The sequence below is a fragment of the Silurus aristotelis genome (assembly GCF_946808225.1).
Source record: "Silurus aristotelis genome assembly, chromosome: 6".
Classification (NCBI taxonomy): domain Eukaryota; kingdom Metazoa; phylum Chordata; class Actinopteri; order Siluriformes; family Siluridae; genus Silurus; species Silurus aristotelis.
The window spans coordinates 18,232,482-18,254,464 of NC_139579.1; the positions used below are offsets into that span (position 1 = coordinate 18,232,482).

At 38.7% G+C, this 21,983-nt stretch overlaps 3 protein-coding genes across 7 annotated transcripts; 1 reads left to right on the top strand and 2 right to left on the bottom strand.

The window, feature by feature from the left end:
- Positions 1 to 855: 855 nt before the first annotated feature.
- On the bottom strand, positions 856 to 10,405 carry znf365 (zinc finger protein 365; the record flags this gene model as incomplete). Of its 4 annotated transcripts, none has more annotated exons than XR_014533993.1 (5): positions 856 to 5,653; positions 6,885 to 8,864; positions 9,226 to 9,272; positions 9,426 to 9,597; positions 9,708 to 10,405. XR_014533993.1 is itself a non-coding variant. In XM_083543746.1 (4 exons), the coding sequence occupies 4 exons, from the start codon at positions 10,403 to 10,405 to the stop codon at positions 8,723 to 8,725; spliced, it is 1,059 nt and encodes a 352-aa protein (XP_083399872.1). In that variant the 3' UTR covers positions 856 to 8,722. The 4 variants fall into 4 exon arrangements, 1 of the variants encoding a protein (XP_083399872.1); XR_014533994.1 differs by having other exon boundaries at positions 6,632 to 8,864; XR_014533995.1 differs by having other exon boundaries at positions 6,620 to 8,864.
- rtkn2 (rhotekin 2) lies at positions 9,496 to 18,175 on the top strand. The gene is made up of 12 exons (XM_083543676.1): positions 9,496 to 11,900; positions 12,796 to 12,995; positions 13,118 to 13,170; positions 13,258 to 13,311; positions 14,396 to 14,513; positions 14,602 to 14,802; positions 15,231 to 15,325; positions 15,530 to 15,636; positions 15,762 to 15,893; positions 16,101 to 16,263; positions 16,371 to 16,478; positions 16,580 to 18,175. Exons 1-12 carry the CDS (start codon positions 11,847 to 11,849, stop codon positions 17,185 to 17,187), a joined length of 1,893 nt encoding a protein of 630 aa, XP_083399802.1. The 5' UTR covers positions 9,496 to 11,846; the 3' UTR covers positions 17,188 to 18,175.
- cfap99 (cilia and flagella associated protein 99) lies at positions 17,287 to 21,935 on the bottom strand. Of its 2 annotated transcripts, none has more exons than XM_083543700.1 (14): positions 21,643 to 21,935; positions 21,434 to 21,552; positions 21,185 to 21,329; positions 20,946 to 21,040; positions 20,646 to 20,758; positions 20,360 to 20,537; positions 19,873 to 19,953; positions 19,688 to 19,756; positions 19,497 to 19,583; positions 19,326 to 19,414; positions 19,008 to 19,212; positions 18,743 to 18,906; positions 18,432 to 18,609; positions 17,287 to 18,300 (listed from the first exon to the last, which is right to left on the bottom strand). In XM_083543700.1, the coding sequence occupies exons 2-14, from the start codon at positions 21,539 to 21,541 to the stop codon at positions 18,187 to 18,189; spliced, it is 1,626 nt and encodes a 541-aa protein (XP_083399826.1). In that variant the 5' UTR covers positions 21,542 to 21,552; positions 21,643 to 21,935; the 3' UTR covers positions 17,287 to 18,186. The 2 variants fall into 2 exon arrangements, with proteins under 2 accessions (XP_083399826.1, XP_083399825.1); XM_083543699.1 differs by having other exon boundaries at positions 17,287 to 18,303.
- Between the last annotated feature and the right edge of the window lie 48 nt (positions 21,936 to 21,983).

Below are 21,983 nucleotides of genomic sequence, written 5' to 3' on the forward strand. Positions count from 1 at the left end.
GTTTAAAGACAATGGCTAATCTTTTATTATGCACAATCTGTGCTAATCAGTGCTATTAATTTCCTAATCAGTGTCAATTTTGGACTTTTTGTTATACTAAATATGAGTGGCTGGCTGCAGTGCTGGTACAGCTGACACTCCTTACAGCACCTCACACACACACACACACACACACACACACACACACACACACACACACACACACACACACACACACACACACACACACTACCAGGTTCAATGATTCGCCGTGAGAATATTTCACCACTCAAATAATATCAGTTTAGTAGCGTTCATATGGTGGTCCTTTCCACTAGATGCAGGCTCGTAAAAATGTGGTGCATTAATTGTATACCTGCTACTTGACCTATATTAATGATGTATCCTGTAATTTCGTCACCCAATCGAACTTTACATTTGTGCATACAAGACATTGAAAGGAAACACAAAATGAGTCAGAACTGCACATTATCTGGCCAATGCTGCCCTCTAGTGGAAATGCCTCCTTTTTCACAAACGCTAAGAAAAAATGTTTGAAATTTATATTCAGTTCTTGTTGATGCAAGAACAAATAAGAACCTTGCCTAAATTTGTATTAAATTATATTACATTATATGTTTTGGCTACACTTTTATCCATAGCAGTTTAGATTTGATATACTGAGCAGTTGAAGGTAAAGTAACTTACAAAGTGAACCAGCAGTGTCGGATTTTGCTGGAATTTGAACACAACTTTCTAATAATTGGCCCAATAATCCTTAACAATTAAATGTACATTTCCCTATTATTATCTCAGGATAACAGCAGCAAATGCAATCTCATTAAAAAAAAAAAAGCGGGAGGACACTCTGGTTGGTTGGGTTGGTTGATATTCTGATTTTAATCATATTTTAAATTAACAAGAATAATAAATCACATTTTTAGAACATGACACAGATCAGCACAAACCTTGCAAGACTTCACAGTGTTGCATGTTTAATGTTACCGAGAGTTCAAGAGAAAAGGCACACACAGTGGCTATATACCCTAGTTAAACGGAGCTTCTTGACTTGACTTGACTTAATCTCTAACAGAAACATACATGGCACATTAAAAAAACCAGTAAAAGGTCAAAAGAGACCGATTAACAACAATAATTCATACAAACATGAAATCAGTTCCAACTTTTGATTGTCCTTCATAGCAAACTTTTTTTTTTGTTGTTTATAAATATGTTACATGTTAATTGCACAAGCTTTCTATACATTGGCCTTTTACCAACTCTGCCTTCTCCCCACAAAAATATATTCTCACGTATTGCACTAGTTACAGAACACCTACAGCATGCGCACACAATATACAACAGGTGGACCTCGGATTCTCTAAAAGCTATTGCAGGCTCAATCCTGCTGGAGACCCACCACAGAAAAGAGCCTATGTGATCTTCAGAAAAACTTAAGTGAGCTACGAACAAATAAACCAGAATCTAATCATAGTGTCAATACAGAGAAGAAGTGTGGAAACGGCGAATCACAGCACGGGACAGCAAAAACAAATTAACATTTCTTTTCAGTATGTCTTTAAAGAAAAAAGCACACTTTTCTACACCTCAGCTACTATGCTATGCAGCATTTGAGTCGGTGTTAACAAGATTATTTATAATAAGTTAGGAATTATGACATAAAACGACATTCCGATTGCAGCCAGTGCTCTAAATACGCCTCATTAATTGTGTAATAAATCCAGACTGAGAGAAACAAATAAACATGCTTGATACATAATCTAGTTATATTCCACATTGTGCAATAGATCCTAAGCAAAAGGCGCTGGATAAATCAATTTCATTGTGTAAGTAGGCTAGAATGAAATTGTACTAATTAATAATCCCACGTCTGACAACTGTTAATAATAACAATAATAAAATATTTAAAAAGCAGCTTATTTTTCAAATGTAAACAGGGTGATAAAAAAAAAGAAACAAACTTGATTCATTGCAATGCAATATTAAAAATCACTTTTTTGTGTGTGTGTGTTTTTTTACTATTATATAATTATGATGAATTGCACATTATCAGGAACTGAGTAATAACAGGTCAGTTATTAAAACCGAATAATCATCACACCGAGGTTTGACTATTATTACTTTGTAGGGTAGACTGCACTGTCAATTGAACTACTGTATATGCCATTAAAAAACGCAATAATGGTACGAAGAAGTTTGATTTCTAATGAACAAAATAGAGAACAGTTTTTATATTTATGTCGAAAATTATTGTGTGCAACACTTATAAGGTCATTTAGACCAACATTTTCTTTTTTCCCAGTGAAAGTAGAACATATTCACAATGACTAAGAAACAATGTGCAAACAATTGAATACTTAGGAAATTACAGTAAAGTATGACACTTTTTTTTTTTTTTAGCTGAACATGTATGCTACAAACTAAACTTTATAATTGCTACATAAATGTACCAAAAACAGAGCTTAAAATGTGCTATTGCTCTGGTTACTGTCACCTCACAGGTAAAACTGCAGTGTAAATGCCAGACAAATTTTCATGAACTTGGCTACTGATAGTTGGCATTCCACATAACACAGACCGTACTGGTTATGATAACACTGGCTATGATATGGGGATACAGCCCCAGGCAACAGCACCACTAAATATTGAATATATGCATTGATGCATTCTGATAATATCAAGATCTCAGACTTTCACTGTTAGAAATGAGGAAAAAAACAAACACAACCCAAGTAACAGATTGTAATATTTTGATAATACGGCCTCTCATTTCGTGTTGTCGGCTAAATACATGAAATATTTGCATGACATTTTAAATTGGCCTTGCATAAATATTCACTCCATTCAAGCGCTTCAATTTCATTAGGAAAATGAATTAAACGCAAATATAAATGTGTCTTAATATAAATACACCTGTTCCTTTAACTACCATAATTTCCGGACTATTAAGCGCACCCAAATATAAGCCGCACCCACTGAATTTTATAAAGATTTTTATTTTGAACTTAAATAAGCCGCACCTGTCTATAAGCTGCAGGGTTAGGGTTAGGTTTAGGGTTCCTACATTGAAACTAATGAACTTTACACAGGCTTTACGAAAGACAGTTTTCTGTTACACGACTTGTATCTAAACAGTAACCTACCAAGAAAGTCATTGTTCACTGTCTTCCTCCTTCCTTTCACAACTATTTCTCTCTTGAGTTTATCTTTATGGCATCGTCGTGTGTTTAAAAATCACCATCGGTGAAGCTTTTCTCCCGATGCCTCGCAGCTCAGAACACAGGTGAAGTGCGTTTTTCATGCTCGGTTGTTTTCAGCGTGACGAATGATTCGCATTTCATGTTGACAGTCCGAGTGAGCGACAGGTCAAACGTCAGAGTAACCTCATCCATATTTATGATGTGGTGCGGCCCGATTCAGTGGGAGCGCATCCGATTTAATATAAAGCGTTTCATTGGTTCACCTGAACCCGTTCGGCAATTTCATTAGTCTAATGTTATGGGGCTCAGTTTGTTGGCTTGGAACTTAAAAACCCTGGAAAAATCCATAAATTAGCCGCTTCGTTGTTTAAGCCGCGGGGTTCAAAGCGTGGGGAAAAAGTTGCAGCTTATAGTCCGGAAAATACGGTAAATAAGCAGTTAAATAAAAAAGGGAACTCACAAAATACGTTTTTGTTTAAAAATACTGTATATCTAAAATTTTATACATCCCCAACAACAATAACAAGATGAACTCTATGCCAATGCTATCGGCACAAATTTGTCTAGTCTTTCTTGTGACTATGTTGTCTATGTATATGTAAAGGAAGCTGTTGGATAAAAACGAAAAACTACATAAAATCTGACCTTAACCCTCAGAAATAGTGCCACAAAGTCCATTTGAGTTTTTGAAGTTAACTAAGTTTATGTGCTGTAAAAATATATCAGATCAATATTTTTTCTACTTTTTTCACTTAAATCTGTTAATCAACCTCTGATCAAAACAACAAACATTTTTTTTAATCCAGGATTTTTTATTGCCAATTTAATTTATGATGTCACAGGTATAGGGAAAAACACAAATTAATTAATTTTAATATAAAAAGTGATTGTGGACTAGATTGTTTTTTGACCAAGTATCACAGTCTTGAATGTTTCAAACATTAGTAACAAAACTGACTTTTATGCATTGTTAGTTATTAGCAGCACCAGCTTGAATTATTTTCATAATCATTTGTTGATATTGGCAGCTTTTTCCGCATTGACTCTCATTATAACATTTTTTTATTGCGCCACCATGACATTATATGTTCATGCATTTTGAAAAATTTGTAGTGCCCCCTGTTGGGAAGAGGTTAAAATTGCGGTTTTTACTGTTGACAACTAGGTGACGCCACAAGACCATGAAATAGAGCTGTGGTTAGAAATCGTAGTTTCTGGCTTTCCTATACCGTTTTCTATGGAGTATTATATTATTTATGGATTTGTGTGTGTGTAAGAGAGAGGGTGACCTTTGCTCACTGACCCTTGATGTGTATATATCGGCCTCAGCTCTCATAACTACAAAGAGTCTACATGGAGTAAACAAAAACAAAGTAAGTGAATTTATGCACCTGCTGCCTTTTGTTGATGAGAAGTACAGACTAAACAAAAGAAGGTAAGTGGATTTAGACACTCACATACCATCCTACTAGTCATTTGACAATAAGAGCAGCAAGCAACATGAGGAGAGCTCCACGGATGTCAAAGCCTACATGGGCCTGATAATTTTGGCTGAGGTCTACAGATCCAGAGATGAGTCCGCATACTGCCTGTGGGACGATCGAAGTGGCCGGGCAGTTTTTAAGGCCAATATGTCCCTCTACAGGTTTCATCAGATAAGCAGAGCGCTCCGTTTTGATGACAAGCTGAACAGAGCAGCTCGCCAAAGAAGAGACAAGTTTGCCCCAATCAGAACCATATGGGATATGTGGGCTCATCGACTTGAAATTCTTTTTAATTCTGGCAGAGAAGTGACTGTGGCTGAACAGCTTGTGGCCTGTAAAGTATGATGCCAATTTTGCCAATATATGCAAAAAAAAACCCAGCCAAATATGGACTTAAGTTATGGATAACTGCTGATGTCGCCACCTCCTATTTCAGATCATTTTTACTGAATTCATGTGCTTGTTAGAGATGGATTTAGGAGATAGTTTGTGTTTGCATGTACAGTATGTTTGCATGATTGTTCTCATTGCAATGTGCAACTTTAGAATGAAGCTTTTAGTTTTAGAAATGGTATAAATAAAGTCTGTACTTATTGTTTTCTTGTATCTTTGTAGGTTGTCGGCACCTACAGCTGTAGAAGAAAAACCAATCGGTGGCCACAAACATTCTTTTTTAAAATGGTGGACATATCCGCTTATAATGCATGTGTAATTTTTTATAGCCATTGATCCCTCTCTTTTTGGAACCACCAAAAGCACTACAGGAGAAGGCTTTTTTTTTTTTTTTTTTTAGAGGAGCTGGGCAGCAATTGTAAAAAGACGGCACTTCCCCCATGCACCAATTGCTGCTGCACTTGTGAGAGAGCTACAGTCCAGACATCAGCAACCAACCATCTGCACTTGCGTTGCCTGTGGTGGATTTACTTGTAAAAATCACCAAGTGATTTGCTGCAAGGAATGCTGGCAAAACTAGATACACACACACACACACACACCAGTTATCTCTCCAGTGTTCCAACACGCTACAATCCGTCACGCTCCCTGAGATCTCAAAACTCCGGACTTTTAGTAGTTCCTAGAATAGCAAAGTCCACTAAAGGTGGGAGATCATTCTCACATTAAGCTTCTAAACTTTGGAATAGTCTTCCTGACAGTGTTCGTGGCTCAGACACACTCTCCCAGTTTAAGTGCAGATTAAAAACATATCTTTTTAGCAAAGCCTACACATAACATACGTCTCACATCATAACCTTGTGCTCCAGAACAAATCAAATGCACATTATCAACTTGTGCTGTTAATATCATGAACAGCAGCTACGCTCATTTCTCTTCAATGCTTCTCTTTCTCTATGCATCCCGAGGTTGCACCAGCTCCAGTCACGTCCCACCTCGTGAAGATTATGGACCTTTAAAGAAGTAGATGCCGAACTCGCAAACATCCCGAACCATCTAGGGACCTACCAGTGCCAATTGGATCCCACTTAATTTGGAGTTTGGACAGTGGACCTCTTTGAGTGTTTAAAGGCTATGGCATGGAGAAGCTGGTGTTGGATCTGTGATGATCACAAATGTTGAGCTATTTTATGAGTTGCTCAGTAACTCCTAGTTTTATAACCACAAATGACTGTAGAAAGAACATTACTCATAATCTTACATTTCAGTGCTCATGTTAGTTCTCACTCTTCAGTGTTCTGTAGTGTTTAAAGATTTATGATCACACACGTGATGTCACCCAAATGAGGATGGGTTCCTCTTTTTAAATCTGGTTCTTCTCAAGGTTTCTTCCTTATAACATCTAAGGGAGTTTTTCCTTGCCACAGTCACCATGGCTGCTTATCAGGGATAAATACACACCATTCACCTTAACTGTTAAATTCTGTAAAGCTGCTTTGAGACGATGTCTGTTGTGAAAATCACTATAGAAATCAACTTGACTTACACGCACACACACACACACACCGACAATACATGTCTATATGTCATTTAGTTCTTCATCTATTCTCTACATCCATCTATTTACACTTTTGTTATTTTAATTTTTTAGTTTGAAGGTTGTTGTTGCATTTTGTTGTTGCAATAAATTATGTTAATAGATCTGATGTGGAGTAGATTTTTTACAGAAAAAATAAAAAACATGTATCAGTGAAGGATTCATCAAGGTCAGTGAACAAAGGTCACCCTCTCTCTCTCTCTCTCTCACACGCAAACACACATACTAAAAAACTCCATAGGAAAGTAGGAAACTAAGCTTTGTATCCACAGCTCTATTTCATGGTCTCGTCACGCCACCTAGTTGTCAACAGTAAAAACCGCAATTTTAACCTCTTGCCATCAAGAAGAGGTTAACTACTAACTTAAAAAGAAATGCATGAATATATAATGTCATGGTCGCGCAATTAAAAAATGTCGTTATAATGAGAGCCAATGAGGGAAAAATCAGTCATTATCAACAAATGATTATACAAATAATTCAAGCTGATGCTGCAAAAAACTAACAATGCACAAAAGTCAGTTTTGTTTCTAATCTTTGACACATTCAAGACTGTGATAAATGGTTTAAAAAAATCCATTCCACAATCACTTTTTATAATAAAATTAAGTCAGTTTGTGTGTCTTTTCCCCATATCTATGACATCACTATTCACTAGTACTTTTGATCAGTTTTAAGCAAAAAAAAAGTAGAAAAAACATTGATCTGATATATATTTTACAGTACTTAAACTTAGTGAACTTCAAAAGCCAGAACAACAAATGTGGAAATACTGTTTCAAAGAGAAACCGCTGACGTAGCAAAGTTTTTACAATAATTTTTTCAAAAATATATGTCAAAGTAATTTTTTACCAAGAATCATTCCGTTAGCTGAAACACATGGAAAGATATGGGCGACAAAAATCATCAGGTGGCTGAGAAAAGGCAGATATCTGGATAAGGGTTAACATTGTTTGGATCAATTCCAAAATCCAATACAATTCAGCTGCTAATATTAATTCAATCATTTTTGGGATATAACATGAATGAAAATCTCAGACAAGCAAACAACCTGAAAATAAAATTGCTCTACTGTTTAAAAAAAAAAAAGTCAGTTGCTGTGTAAGAAGAGTATTAGTCTGAGATGTAACAAAGAAGCCAACTGAATATAATGCTCCCATCACCATGCTTCACTGTAGGAGATGTTGGTCTCAGGGGGATGATAAGCAGTGTTAGGTTTTCACCAAACATTGAATCTGGATGGCCCCAATTAGGCAGAGATGGTGGTTGTTCCAAAGTTTTTTCAACAATATCTTTAAAGTATTAGATATATTTAAAACCAAACCCTGGTTGATACTGTACCAGAACTTTGATATTCTTGATTGATTCATGGTGCTGTTTATTTAGCTATTATTCCCTCTGGGATTTTTCCAGGAACAAGTCAAATGTCTTTCCTAGCCCACAGGTGGAAGTCAAATAGTAAATCATTTTGCAAAATATAGATCCCTGAATTCAATATTATGAGTTATTTAGTGTAGATTCATGACATATAATCTCAGGTACAGGGGAATACTTATGCAAGGCACTACTGCAAAACTGCATCGATCTGAATAATGAATAATATGATCAAACATTTAATACCCACAATACAGGATTCTTCAGAATGCAAACAATTAACCTAGGTAGCCATATATATTAGATTTAAAGGGCAATCTCACCATGAGTCCACAATGTCAAAAGTATGCTAGCGCCTTCACAGCACTACAGAAGTGGTGAAGGCATTCCACAGAGTGTATTCTGCTCACCAGAACAGCAACATGCCACCGTTAGACACAGTGGAGTCCTACAGGACTCTGACCGAAACAATATTACAAGCTGATAAGATTAAGTGCTACAAAAAGATCCGAAAAGGATTTCTCAGTATGAGATCCAGGTCACATTTTTTCCCAGGAATGTTATGCATTTTTAATGCTGCTTTTGTCTATGCATTTATTTGCTCAAAATTAAATTTCGATACACTACATTTTCAGCATATACAGTACGCTCATGGAATGGCTCAGGCCAGACACCTAAACCTCATAACTCTCTGACCTCCTGCCCTGGACCCAGACATGATGGCCCCGTCTCTCCCCAGAGGCTCGGGGGGCTCCCCAGCCAGCGTGATGCCCATGTGACGGTTCCTCCTCATTGACCAGTTGCTCTCCTTTAGACCTAGCAATAAAAATCAGTGCACGTAGGCTGCAGATTTCTTATTGAACATACGGTAAATAAAACACACTTGAACATGCAGACACAGAAGCCTTGAAGCACATTACAAAGGAGACAAATAAAACATGCGAATGTGAGAGATGGCGTTGGGAAATTATAACTTACACTCTGATTCTCAGTAAATACGTAATAAGGAAAAGCAAAACTGCTAGAAGGGGAAATCAGGAAAGGATTTCCCAGTTTAAATTTGCTGTCTTATAAATCTAATATGAACAAGCATCCAAGTGCAGGCTGTGCAAATTACAAGCTCAACATTAATCTACAAAAAAAAAAAAAAAAAAAAAAATCAAAATCAAAACCATACCTGCTTTTAGTTATTCTTTGGGGGCCTGTCTCAGCTATCGGAGCCACCTGAACAAATAACAGAGTGCTAAGAGTGCGTATTACATACCTTATAATAGACAATTCATAATACTTATTTCTGCAGCCAACAGTGTTACTTTAAAGCATGCATCATACTGATTAGGCAATGTAATGAGCCCCGAGTCTAACAGTGTGGCATACTGTGTGGGCTGTGCAGTAGTGCTCGTGGGGAGTGTTCTGGTAGTACTCCAGCAGCCTTTCAGCCAGAGCAATGCGTCGCAGGAGGCCCTCGATGAACCGCCGCAAACGGACTTTCCCGCACATCTCATGCTGCGCTGCTGCTTCCAGAAATTTCTGAATAGCAACCACTTCCCTACAACCAGTAACAAACTGTTATTATCTTGAGGTGTAAAGTACTTTGAATAATCTGCCAAAATAAAACAGACACGATTTTGTTGCAATTGTGTTTCAGTTTGCACTCACTGTTCCCTCTGTTCCAGCTCATGCTCGGACATGCTGAGTTGCTGGCGCAGCGTGGCGATAACCATGACGGCGGCGTTCACCTGTCTGCTGAGAGCTTGCTCCCTTTCCAGAACTTCCTGCCGGGCCTGGGCCAGGTGGTGCGAGTGTGCACGCTCACAGAGAAGTGCTGTGTCAGTGTGAGCCAGTTCTGAGCTAAGCCGGAGCAGCCGTCGCTCCATGCTGCTACTCGCCGTCCTAATCATGCCCTCCAGCCTCTGCCCCACAGAGGGCACAGGCACAGAGAGGAGCTTTGTGCCAATGGATGACTCCCGGTTAGTGACACTCTTCTCCGGGGAAGCAGGCTGTTCTGGGCATTTGTCTGCAGTCTGCTTATGTGGAAGGGGATCTGAGCTGAATGGGAACTTGTGCAAACGCGTGTCAGTGCCTGCGTCCTTTGTTGTCTGGGTCTCAGCAGTGGCTCTTTTGCTGTTAGAGCATAAGTACCCCCTGCTGGCAGGGAGGCTGAGGTTGTGCCTTGGATCGTATATGTAGTTGTAGTCAAGGTGGGCCCGTAATGCTGCCAGGCTATGGAAGCGTTCGTGCTCTCCACACTGGGGGCATCGGTATGGGGGTGGAGATGGAGATGGAGCGCCTGCACCACAAGCCTGGCCGTTTTCCACGAACAAGGTTGTGTTGCGTGTGCACAACTTTTGCTGCATGTCAACCTGCCGGTAAAACATTGCAATTTCTTTAGTACCAAAGCATAATTTAATAATTTCACCCACCAATTAATGCAGTCTCTATGTGATATTCATTTGTGATCTGTAAATGTAGTCACCTTTTACTTAGTACCACATAGAACTCTCTTTTTACATGAAACAATGTAAAAGTGAGTCATATAGCTGTCTGAAACCTTATATATACCTATGGCTACATGACAGTGATACATTTTGCAATATGTCTCTATCTGTACACCCGATTTTTATTATTTTTTTTATCTAATGCATGCACATCAATCACATCCACAGATTTAATCCTTGTGGGCTCAGTTCACATGTAGGAGAACCTGTAACCTGCATATACACTGACTAGGCATTCTCCAACTGCAATCACATGCGTTTGGTCGCTTCATTTCCCTGCTTCAACATGTGACATACTCCTGTGCATCACACCACGGACGATCGCAGTATTTCGTGTGACGTACATTCACAACGCAGATTCCAAGCGTGTTCTCGTCGTGCACGTGAAGAGGATGATCATCTCAGTTTTACAAATTAAACCAGTGGATTTCGTTACAGAGGCGGAAATCCTCTCGAGGCGCGCACGTATTGCTGTACGCTCCTGAAACAGCGGCACAAAGTCAGACCAAGTCATGCAGCACGAGTCATCTACATACGGGCATAACGTCATACCTTTTGAAACACGAGTTCTACCTGCAGCCCGATCCCGGTGATCTGGTAGATTTATCACCCTGTCTCTCGGTCACAGCTTTTTAATTGACGATCATTTGAGATCTGTTGGACCTGTGGCTGTGATTCTCTTTTCTTTTTTTTACCCCCTTAAATCAGGTAGCCTGCTGTAACAGTGATCTCTCTGTCACAGACATCATTGCTGAAATCCTTCGGTGCCACTGATTTTGGGCACCAAATCCAACAGCTTCCGCCCGATAAAAGGATCTTATCCGACGGCTCCAGTGATTTGATTAGTCTTACTGGGAAGGAGTCATTAGCATGCAGAGTGCGACAGACAAACCGGGTCTGATCCATTCGGACACAGACGGGAGAGCCTACCAAAAGGCATTGGGTTTGCAACCATTTTATGTCGAGATATAACACACGAAATGACAACATACGCGCATTGATTTGAATCATGTATCGAAAATAGGAGTAAATTGTGCGGCTTCGTAAAAGTACCCGCGTATTTATGAGCATTCAGTTTCAGGCTTACATTTCAAATTCAAAAGTGGTACAGCCCCACGGTTGTTTAGGCAACGGGGAGGACTGGAGGAACGTGATTGGCTGAATCCGAGCTGTGGAGTCGGTTGGTTTGTGGAGCGCGTGAGGGGCTTGTCTGAGGGAAGCAGCCAGTATCGAGTCACCGCGGGAGCTTCGAGTGTTCAAGCGCGACGACGGGACGCGGCTGACGAGTTCATCCCTCGCCATGGAGATGAAGAGAAAGAAGATAAAAGATGGGGCATTGTCTGTCCAAAACGAGGTATGTCCATGTTGTTTAGTCAGAATGGTTTAAACGTTTCTTCGCCATAAGTATGTACAAAAAGAAACCAGGCAGACATGATGTTCAATTTCATATGTGTTCTAGCTATAAAACACCACGTGACCCAGCAAACTCCCTTTTAACATTAAGAATTGACTGCAAAGAGTAGACTATGAAATATGCATATCCTGTAACTATAAATAATAATTTATATATCCATGCTGTTCATTCATTACTCCAAGAACAGTGAAGGTGTTTACATGAAGGACAAACTACACCCTAATAAAGCTAATACTTTCTCTTCCACATGAAAGAATAAACACTAGCGATTTAAAAATGTTCACACCTTTTCTGTACCTATATATAATCTGCTTCTCTAGGATTACTTTCCCCATTGTTTAGGTCTGGTTGTGTCTTCATTCACCAGATGCTGTTTGTTCTCCACCCACTTGCACACAATGACCATTTCCTTGTCTGTCTTTGTGGCCCTCAGAGTATTGTTTAAAACCTGCCATATGGAATCAATTAGAGAAAAATGGACGAAATGCTTCCCAGATTTATTTTTGTGACCTACTGTGCATTTAGTAAATGATCCTACATTTAAAAAGGGATGTCTTTTAAGGAAGGTTGTAGCTCAGTGGTTAAGGCATTGGACTCTGGATCGGAAGGTCATAGGTTCAAATCCCAGCATCACCAAGCTGATACTGCTTGAGCAAGACCCTTAATCCTCAACTGCTCAGTTGTAGGTCGCTTTGGATAAGGGTATCTGCTAAATGCAAATGTAAATGTCTTTCCCTTGTTATGTCTGTATGCGCACCTGTTGTGTGCCCTGATTCGGCTTTGAGAGAACCTGCAAAACACCTGCTGATCTCCGCCGCTGGTTTTTGTTTCTTAGGACTGTAAGCTCCAGGAGAAGATGGACTTTGAGATGAAAATAAGAGCAGGTGCATATAAGCTTCTGGTGGCCAGCACTAAGAGAGAACAGATCCTCGATGCAGCCAAGAGCCTGTTAACCTGCAACACACAAATCAAAAGCTACATGACCGAGACACAGAGGAGGAGGAAGGAGCAGGATGTGGCTGAAGGTTTTAGGAGGTCCGGCATGACATGCTCATAAATTACTGTTTCAGAAAACTGTGTGAGCACACCTAGTACACAAAAATCTTATGTTGTCGGAAACTTTGCGGGATTCAGAGAAATATCATTGTGTGTTACAGGACTTCAGATTCACAGAATGGAACACCTTGTAAAGGCAAAGTAGCAGTAACTGGTAAGATTTTGGGAAACATCTTTTCATAATCATTGAAAGGACCATTTTTGTAGGTCAGTGGTTAATTTCTGTTCTCTTTTTCCACAGGTCTGCGCATTCCACTATTTTGGAAGGATTTTGAACACTTTAACACCAAAGGGAGTAAGTGCAGTTTGTTGTCACTGTATTTTTTTCTTTGTTTTGTGATTGATGGATTTTATATAAAAGCACACTCTTTCACTGTATCGTTTTTTTCGGACTATAAGCCGCTACTTTTTTCCTACGCTTTGAACCCCGCGTCTTAAACAGCGGAGCATGCTAATTTATGAATTTTTCCTGGGTTTTTCCCGTTTTCACAAACTTCAAGCCAAAAAACTGAGCAACATAACATTAGACCAATTTAACATTAGACCAATACAATTTCTGAACAGAACCGAAAAAACGCACCTCACCTGTGTTCTGAGCTGCACGGCATCGGGAGAAAAAAAACTTCTTTTTTTTTTAAAAGATAAACTCCCGAGAGAAATAGTTGTGAAAGGAAGGAGGAAGACAGTGAACAATGACTTTCTTGGTAGGCTACTCTTTAGATACAAGCCGTTGTAACGCATTGAGTCTGGGTGAAGGGAGAGCTCACTAACTCCAGTTGCAACAGAAATCATATAAGCACAGACAGGTTTCCAAAACTCGTGCTTTTTTATTTTTCTTGGTAACAGCGTTAAGGGTTCGTCAAAGAAACTTAGAAATGAGCATCAGAAAATAATGACATAATCCTCTTCTTGCACACATGCAGTAATAGCGGAAATATGCAGTGGCAGGCTATTCCCAAAATACCACTATGCTCCTAAAGGAAGCGCAACATATTTCACCCGTTACACTGTGTGTAACGTGTCTTCCGTTAAAGCCTGTGTAAAGTACATTAGTGTAGACACCTGCGGCTTATAGACAGGTGCGGCTGATTTATGTTAAAAATAAAAATGTTTGTAAAATTCAGCTTTATAGTCCGGACATTACGGTAATTAAAAGCAAAATTGTTTGCGGTTTGTGTTCACTACATGTGTAACTGTGTTCTTGAATGATTTTCATGATTTCTTTCATTATTATTGTTTTTGATGTTGTTTATTTATTTATTGTTGGTAAGTAAAAAAAAAAAAAAAAAGTGAAAGCTGTGCGTGATGATTCCGATGATGTGCGTGCAGAATTGTTTTTGGAAAGTTATTATTAACAGATCCATGTTAACATCCTACAGACTCTCCGCGTGTTGCAGTCTTCTGTCTAATGAAGATTGGCACAGAGATATTTGACACAGAAATGGTGATTGTAGACCGAACAGTGACTGATATCTGCTTTGAAGGTGTAACCATTTTGTAAGTGAGAAATACAAGAAATAATTACAGAAATGAGGTGGTGAAGTGTGCAGTTGATCCGTATTCAAGTCTATTTATGTCCTTTCAGTTCTGGGGTTAAGCCTGACTTTGAACTGGCTCTCGAGCTTTATAGCTGTGCCGTGGAAGAGGAGGGAACTTTGGTCAACACACCAAAAAAACTGGCCAGGAAGCTGCGGTCCTCTTTCGGGAAAGGATCTGGAAAGAAACTCTGCCCCCTTCTGGATGGAGGAGATCCTGATGCTTTCTTTCAGTCCAACCCAGTACCACCGTATGTATTGAACCCATAAATACATGCTCATACCATACAATGTGTGGAATCAGTAAAGGTCGAGGGCTTCAATAAATGTTTACATCAAACACCAGAGTGAAGAACAAATATGGTCTGTTACTCATTGGGATGCTCGTTGATGCCAGGCAGGTTAATGTGAATGTCAGAAAGTGTTGAATGGTGAGCCTGTGCTTACTATAGCCCTAGAGTCATGTTCTTGACTGATGTGAAAGTGGAACCTGTTGAGGCTTTGTGTGTTCTGAGAAGACATTTTCCCTATTTTAATGTTTAATATAGACACTGAAGCTCGTGACCTTTATCTGCATGATTTGCATGTATTATGCTGCTGACACATGCTTTGATAACTACATAAGTGAGCAGGTGCACAGGTGTTTCTTTTAAAGATTCTGTTCAATGTTTTATTTCAGTGGCGCTAAATACTCACTTTTGGCGTACACAACACTGGGACTGGGGCAGACCGGCAGCTCATTCCAGTCTCACTCCCTCGTAGTTTTACAGAATGGTAAGTAACGGTGCAGCACAACCATACCTGCATGTTTTGTTTTGAGAGCTATACATCAAGGAGCTTTAGGATTTGGCAGGAAAAACGTTTGTGTTTTGATGCCAGTGATTACACATATGAAGGCCTTTGACCATATTTGATATAGGAAAATAATTTTATAACCTGGTTGAGCACATTTGGAGTTATTCCTGTTTCTTTGTTCAGTGCAATCATCATCATGGCTGCCGCTCTATGGAAACTTGTGCTGTCAGCTGGTGGCACAGCCTGACTGCATGACACAGGATGTGATGAGTGGATATCTAAGCCAGCAGGTCAGTCACAGACAGTTTAGTGTACAGCATATGTTTTAAATCATTCCACAGTCATTTTGATATTTGATGTATGTAATATAGGTTTGATAAAATGATAATACTAATAACTAAATCTGTATATTTAGCAAAGCATCGAGGGTTTACAGCATTGCTGCAGGCTGTACTGTGTGCTAAAAGCTGGCCTGCTCTCTTGTTACTTCACTCCTGAGGAGATTCAAGCTAAGATAGAGCCCAGTGTAATAATCCCCATAAATAAGGTAAGATATGGATAGAAAACTTTGTCAGTCAGAATATTTAAGGTGTAGGTTACTGTCATGATGTACAGTACATTCAATCCCAGAGGCAGCAACCTTTTTATTTTTAATTTTTTTTTTACTATTTAAATAATTTGTATAAATAACATAACTAAGCCAGTATGCATCTGTAGTCTTTAGATTATAAAGAAGTGGTATGTGTGTGTGCAGAACACCCGTCTTCGTGTAGTGGAGGCCAGCCAGAATGGTGGGGCTAGGCTAAGCATCATTAATCCAGGGACAGGAGATCCTGCTAGCCATATATTCATAGCTGAGACACCTGACCTACTGCAGGACTGGTTCAGTGCTCTGCTGCAACACATCCATGATCAGAGTGAGTGACTGATTTTGGGGTGCATGTTTGAGAGAAAAAAAGTGACTCATTGACTTATTGCTTATTTCTATTAAATATGAGTAAAAACCTTTTTCCTTGTGAAATAGGTCAATGGCAGCATACCTGCGATAAGCTGATGGAAATTGAAGTTTTGTCCCCACGGAAGCCCCTTTTTTTTCTTACCAAACAAGCTGACTCAGTTTACAATGATCTCAGTAAGTAATATCCTCATCAGAAAGGAAACAACTGATTACATATAACAAACAATCTTTTTTTTCTTTTTTGCCATTTGTTTAATTCCGTTACTTCTTTGCAGGTATTGGCTCACCAGGAAAATTCGAGAGTGTGACCGACATAATTCATAACAAGATTGAAGAAACTGATGGACGCTTTCTTATTGGTCAGGAGGAGGAAAGAGAGCCTCCTCACTGGACAGCACTGTTTGATGGCTCCAGGTCAATGGTGGTGCAAAAGACTGTGCTGTCACCTGGTAAAGACAACCCCCAGCTTATACCCAGTTCAAGCTTATATAATGCCAAGAAGAGAAGAGCACCTCTGCCACCCCCTGACAAATTACCATTTGTCCATCCCACTGCCCACCCATCATGTCCTCCACCCTACCAGGAGAAAGAAAACTCCAACAAGGGGATCAGGTCTCGTACCGGGCGACCGTCCATGGATGCTAAATTCTCCGCCATCATTCAACAGTTACAGAAAAGCCATGCACCCTCTCGGAAAAATCCACCCTTAGCCCAGGTCGAGACCGCTCAGAACCTTTACATTCCAGTCAAGATGGATACAGAGCTCAGCTTGTCTGAACATGGAGAAAAAGCAAGCACCCAGGTTCCTCAGCCACCTTTGGCTGCTCCGAGAAGTAAACTGAGGAAGTCCTTTAGAGAGAAGATAAAACCCAAAGCTTGGTGAACTTTTATAGTTAATTTGCCTCTTAACAAACACTCAAATCAGCTATTAATGTAAGGTTTTTTTTTTATATATATATATATATATATATATATATATATATATATATATATAAATACACATTAACTATCATGTATAATCAAACCTGTTTCTTTTGGCTTCAGAACTGAAGAGCAGAACTGATAAATATATTGCATCCTTTCTTTTACTAGAATACTGAAAACTGAGACTTTGGACTTCTTATATAGTGTGCAATTTTTATTAACCAAAAGAAACTTAGAACATGAAGTTGAAGAAAGCACAAGGACTGCAGTGGGCATTTAGTCTTGTCTTCATGTTGGTTTACAGCATGTATAAATTCCGCCTGTGTAGATTATTTCCATATTTAACTTGGGCATTAGTCTTAAACTTTTGATATTAGTAGTAATAATAGAAAAAAATAACCACTAGATACACGCATGTCGACATTAATATTATGTTTTTGTACATCACTATTCAGTCATGCAATTTTTCTTCTTTCGTTTAAGCATAACTGTGTGTTGGATGATTGTTAAATGTCTGTAATGTTGAAAGCTATATTGAGACTACATACAGTACTACAGTGCCTATTAAACAGCACTTAAATTTAGATGTTGCCTAATAATGGAATGGGAAGAGAAAGTGGAACATTTCCTTTTTTTATATACTTTTATGACATTTTTAATTAACATTTAAACTGTTAACATTCCTTTTGCAAATAATGTGAATTAATTCATGCATTCATTAGGAGACACTCATTTTAGGAGTAAATATTGTGCAATACTTACACTACCATTTCTTAACTGTAATGGTTTCATTCAAAGCGAGAACATTTCTGTATTTTGGTATGTTGTACATCATGGCAAGTATCTTCTGCTTGGTCCAGAATAAAGCACTCTGAATTTTTTTTTTTTTTTTGGCTTCATTCAACTGATAAATTAATGGGACCAATAAATTTGATCAAGCACTGAAAGTGTAAGTTTATTACTTGTAAATGTTTTGGCTCAGACCTGAAGTATTGCTTCTAGATGCCTCTCTCTGGACCACTTTCTCTAAAGACTGTTCCAACTGCAGCCAGTCCACCGTCTTCATTTCCCGCTGCTCAATATGGAGAAAAATATTTTTAAATAACATTGAAAGATCAATGCTGGTTCTGAATTCATTTTTCTAAATGTATATGTTTGTAGAGGAAGAGAATCATTACATAGAAATGTTATAATAGTGCTCACCGGTTTATGACTATTTTGGGCAGCCATCTGGTCATTTAACTTTGATTTGTTTTTTTCAGTTTGATTCTTCTGTCTCTCTTGCTGTTCCATCTCCAGAATCTTCTGCAGGGCCACCAGTCTTTCACCTTTGTTTCTGACCACCTCTTGCAACTTCTGTTTTATATCCTTCTCTCCCTGGCTGTGTTACAAAGAGATCAAGACATTGCCACTTAGTCAATAAAAATGCAGATTTAAAAAATGTGGAATCTTAAATGTTTATTATTTTCACTTATATCTATGCTTTTTCTGTGTTTAAAGAGAATTCTGGTTACTTTCGTGCAGTGGCCAGTCCTGCTGCGGTCCTACATGCAGTGATGGTGTTTAGCTGCTCAAGTACTAGCTTTTCTCGTTTCTGTTTCTCCTGCAGTATCTTTTGCCTCAGTTGTTCCTGCTCTCTCTGCTTTTCCTCCTTCATTCTGCACATCAGCTCTGTGGTCTGGTACATCACAAAACATTATTAAAAACAAGTTGTGAAAAAAACATATTTGCCACACATGAACCTGCTTTAAGATAATTATTCAGAATATGATCATTTACCTCCTCTTTCTTGATCAGTGCTTTGTGCTGATTGAGCTTAAGGACGCGTTGTCGTGCCAACAGAGCTTCCTCGTAGCTAATCTTCCCCTCCAGCCTCTTGCACTCCAGCTGAACCAGCTCCTCCTGCAAGTCCTTCTCCTTCATCTCCTTTTGCCACTGCAGGAATGCTGAAGGCTCACTGGCTCCCTGCATCAAAAGCTCAAGCCTGCAAACACAGGAATATGGGTTAGTACTTTAGAGATCAAACATATTAAAGAGGCAGGACTTTTTTTCTTTTTCCTTCCCCGATTGAGCAGATTGCCCTGTTCAAAGACAAACCTATTCAACTCCTCTTCCAGTTGTCGATTGTATAACGCTCCCTCCCGAAGAATCGCTGTTGTGTTCAGTCTGGTGGGCAAGTTGTTTTTCTGTAAAGCAAATACAAAGACTATAAGCTGACTGTGATCCACATGCCGTTAATGCTGCATTTTGACACCATATTCTTTTTACCTTAAGAGTAGACGGCATTCCAGAGGAGAACACAGAGTCAAACTTGAGTTCAGATTCACGGGCTTGCTGAATCTGGGACAATATGTTCTGAGCGACAGAAAACACAAATCATCTCTTTACAGATTTTGTACAGGATTCATTTGTAAAATGTGAAAATTTAACAGGTGTGCAGTGACTGTGATTTTCTTTACTTTAGTTTTTTCGGACTTTTCTGGGTTTGCACATCGGTACAAACGGGTGTTCGCCTCATTCAAGACCTTCTAAAGATGAGAAAAATAGAAAAACTTATCAAAAACATTAATACAGTCAGTTGATTGTGTAGCACAACAGAATGTGATGGTTTTTTAATAGCAGCTCCACATCTGTAATGTCTAACCTGTGCTTTTAGGTGGTTCTTCTGTTTGATTTCTTCCAAAACCTGTGGTTCCTTTGGTGCTCTGTGGGTACTGGCAGGTACCTTAATAATAATAATGATAATAATAATAATAATAATAATAAACAGATATAAAATAACTATGAGGTAACTCAAAAATACATAATGCACAATTTTGTCTAATACAATATATAGTGTGTACTTCAAAACCATCACAAGTTTTATGTTAGATTAGATTTAAAAACAATTTCCATGTAATGAGCAAATGCCAATAAAGTGCAACCAGCAACCTTCATGATGTTGATCGTCTGATTGACCTGTTATCTTCTGGCAAAAACGTACTATAACATGAGTGCTAGATCTATAATGACTAAAAATAATGTTCCCTTTTCCTCACCTTTTCAGACGGCCCTAAGGCACTTCAATTAGCAGTGCACTCATTATTTTGAGGATTACTAAGATCAAAAAGATGTAAGTGATTTATGCTAACCGGTTTGTTTTTCTCCTGCTGTGGAATAAGTTCAGGAGCAGGAAGCGGACGAGGTTTTGGCCTGGTCAGATCAAACTCCTGAGGTTCTGTCGACTTCTTGGGGAATTTCTTTAGCTGAAAGCCCTCGGTTGTTTTCTTCTCGAGGTATTCTAGTAAGTCTTCCATCTCAGTCTGCCATCTAATTAAAAGGACAAAGGTGTTTTTATTCCTTTGCATCATTCTCATATAAACGTGTCTAGGTATTTGTAAAAGCCTTAAGATGTCACCCTTTAGGGGTCACACTTACCTCAGTAATGGAACTATCCACTTGTTCTCTACGTAGGAGGGTTCATAAAGCTGACACCACTCTCCATGGATCCATGTGGTGAGGTTAGTAGCGTTAAAGAACAAACTCAGGAACTTGTGTGTCCAAGGAAAAATACATTATTATACACAAAAGGAATGTTCAGGTCGCTCTTCTTGATATATTACAGAACACGGAAAAACAAGCTGAGTTAAAATCAAGACATTAAGTCAATGAAACAATATCTTAGGTTTATGTAAAGTGCATGACTTGATGTATGACAACGAATGTGTATCTCCTTACTTTGTGCATTTTTGAGCGGTCCAGTGACTTTATAATTGTACTGAATGCTTCCAAGCCCAGATCCTCCAGATGAAACATGGCAAGATAAGTAACGACTAAGAATTCAAATAAAATAATAATGAGAAAAAAATGATTTGGGTAAAAGTCAGAAAACCTGTTCAATAATCCGTTATTTTTTTGTGGCAGAAAAAAAAATATATAAATATTTATTTTTCACAATGTGAACATTATATACATACCAGCAAATTGGTTTCGGTGAGATCTGCGGAAATATTTTCCCTCTCGGTCATAAAAGACATTGATCACGGTATCCAAAAGTTTCTGGTGCACTATACAGCCATAAACTATGTCTGTGATAAATATCTGCTCAGCAGAAGGACGATTCTGAAGCACAGAAATGAGTAGAAGGTTTGAAACAAATTTTATAATGACGTAATTTAATGATCATTCTAAATAAAAACGTGGTTGCAATTAATATCCAAGTATACCACGAGATTTTTCTTAGAGTCCTCCATGAAGCTGTTCACACACTGTTTGTCTGGCTCGTACATGTCCAGCAGAGTTATGGCCTCTCTCACCAGCTCCTTATAGTTCATTGTCACAGCACCTTGAAATCAGGTAACGGTATCATACACATGTTGTAATAGTTGAATTCACCATACGAACTATTTAATTCATCTAAATCATAAAAACTTACCCTTTAAACCGTTTTATTTACCAACACATCAATTTGCCAAACGCATGATCCGTGCTCCACTCCAGTACCGGAGGTGCAAGAGATGTTTTTGTTGTTGCTAAGCAACAGTGGGGCGTTTCCCATCGTGGTTTCGCCGTCATATTTGACTTATTATTATTGATTTATTATTAAATTCTTATACGTCGAAAATCGTATTTTTATTTCATGAAAGGTGGTTTTGGTTTGAAGAAAAAAAACTCTGGACAAATCTAATAATATTTAACAAGGCTACGTTTAACGCTTGAAATTCTGACCAATCAAATTTAGTCACAGAGAATCCTCGCGTCTGATTGGTGGAAAAT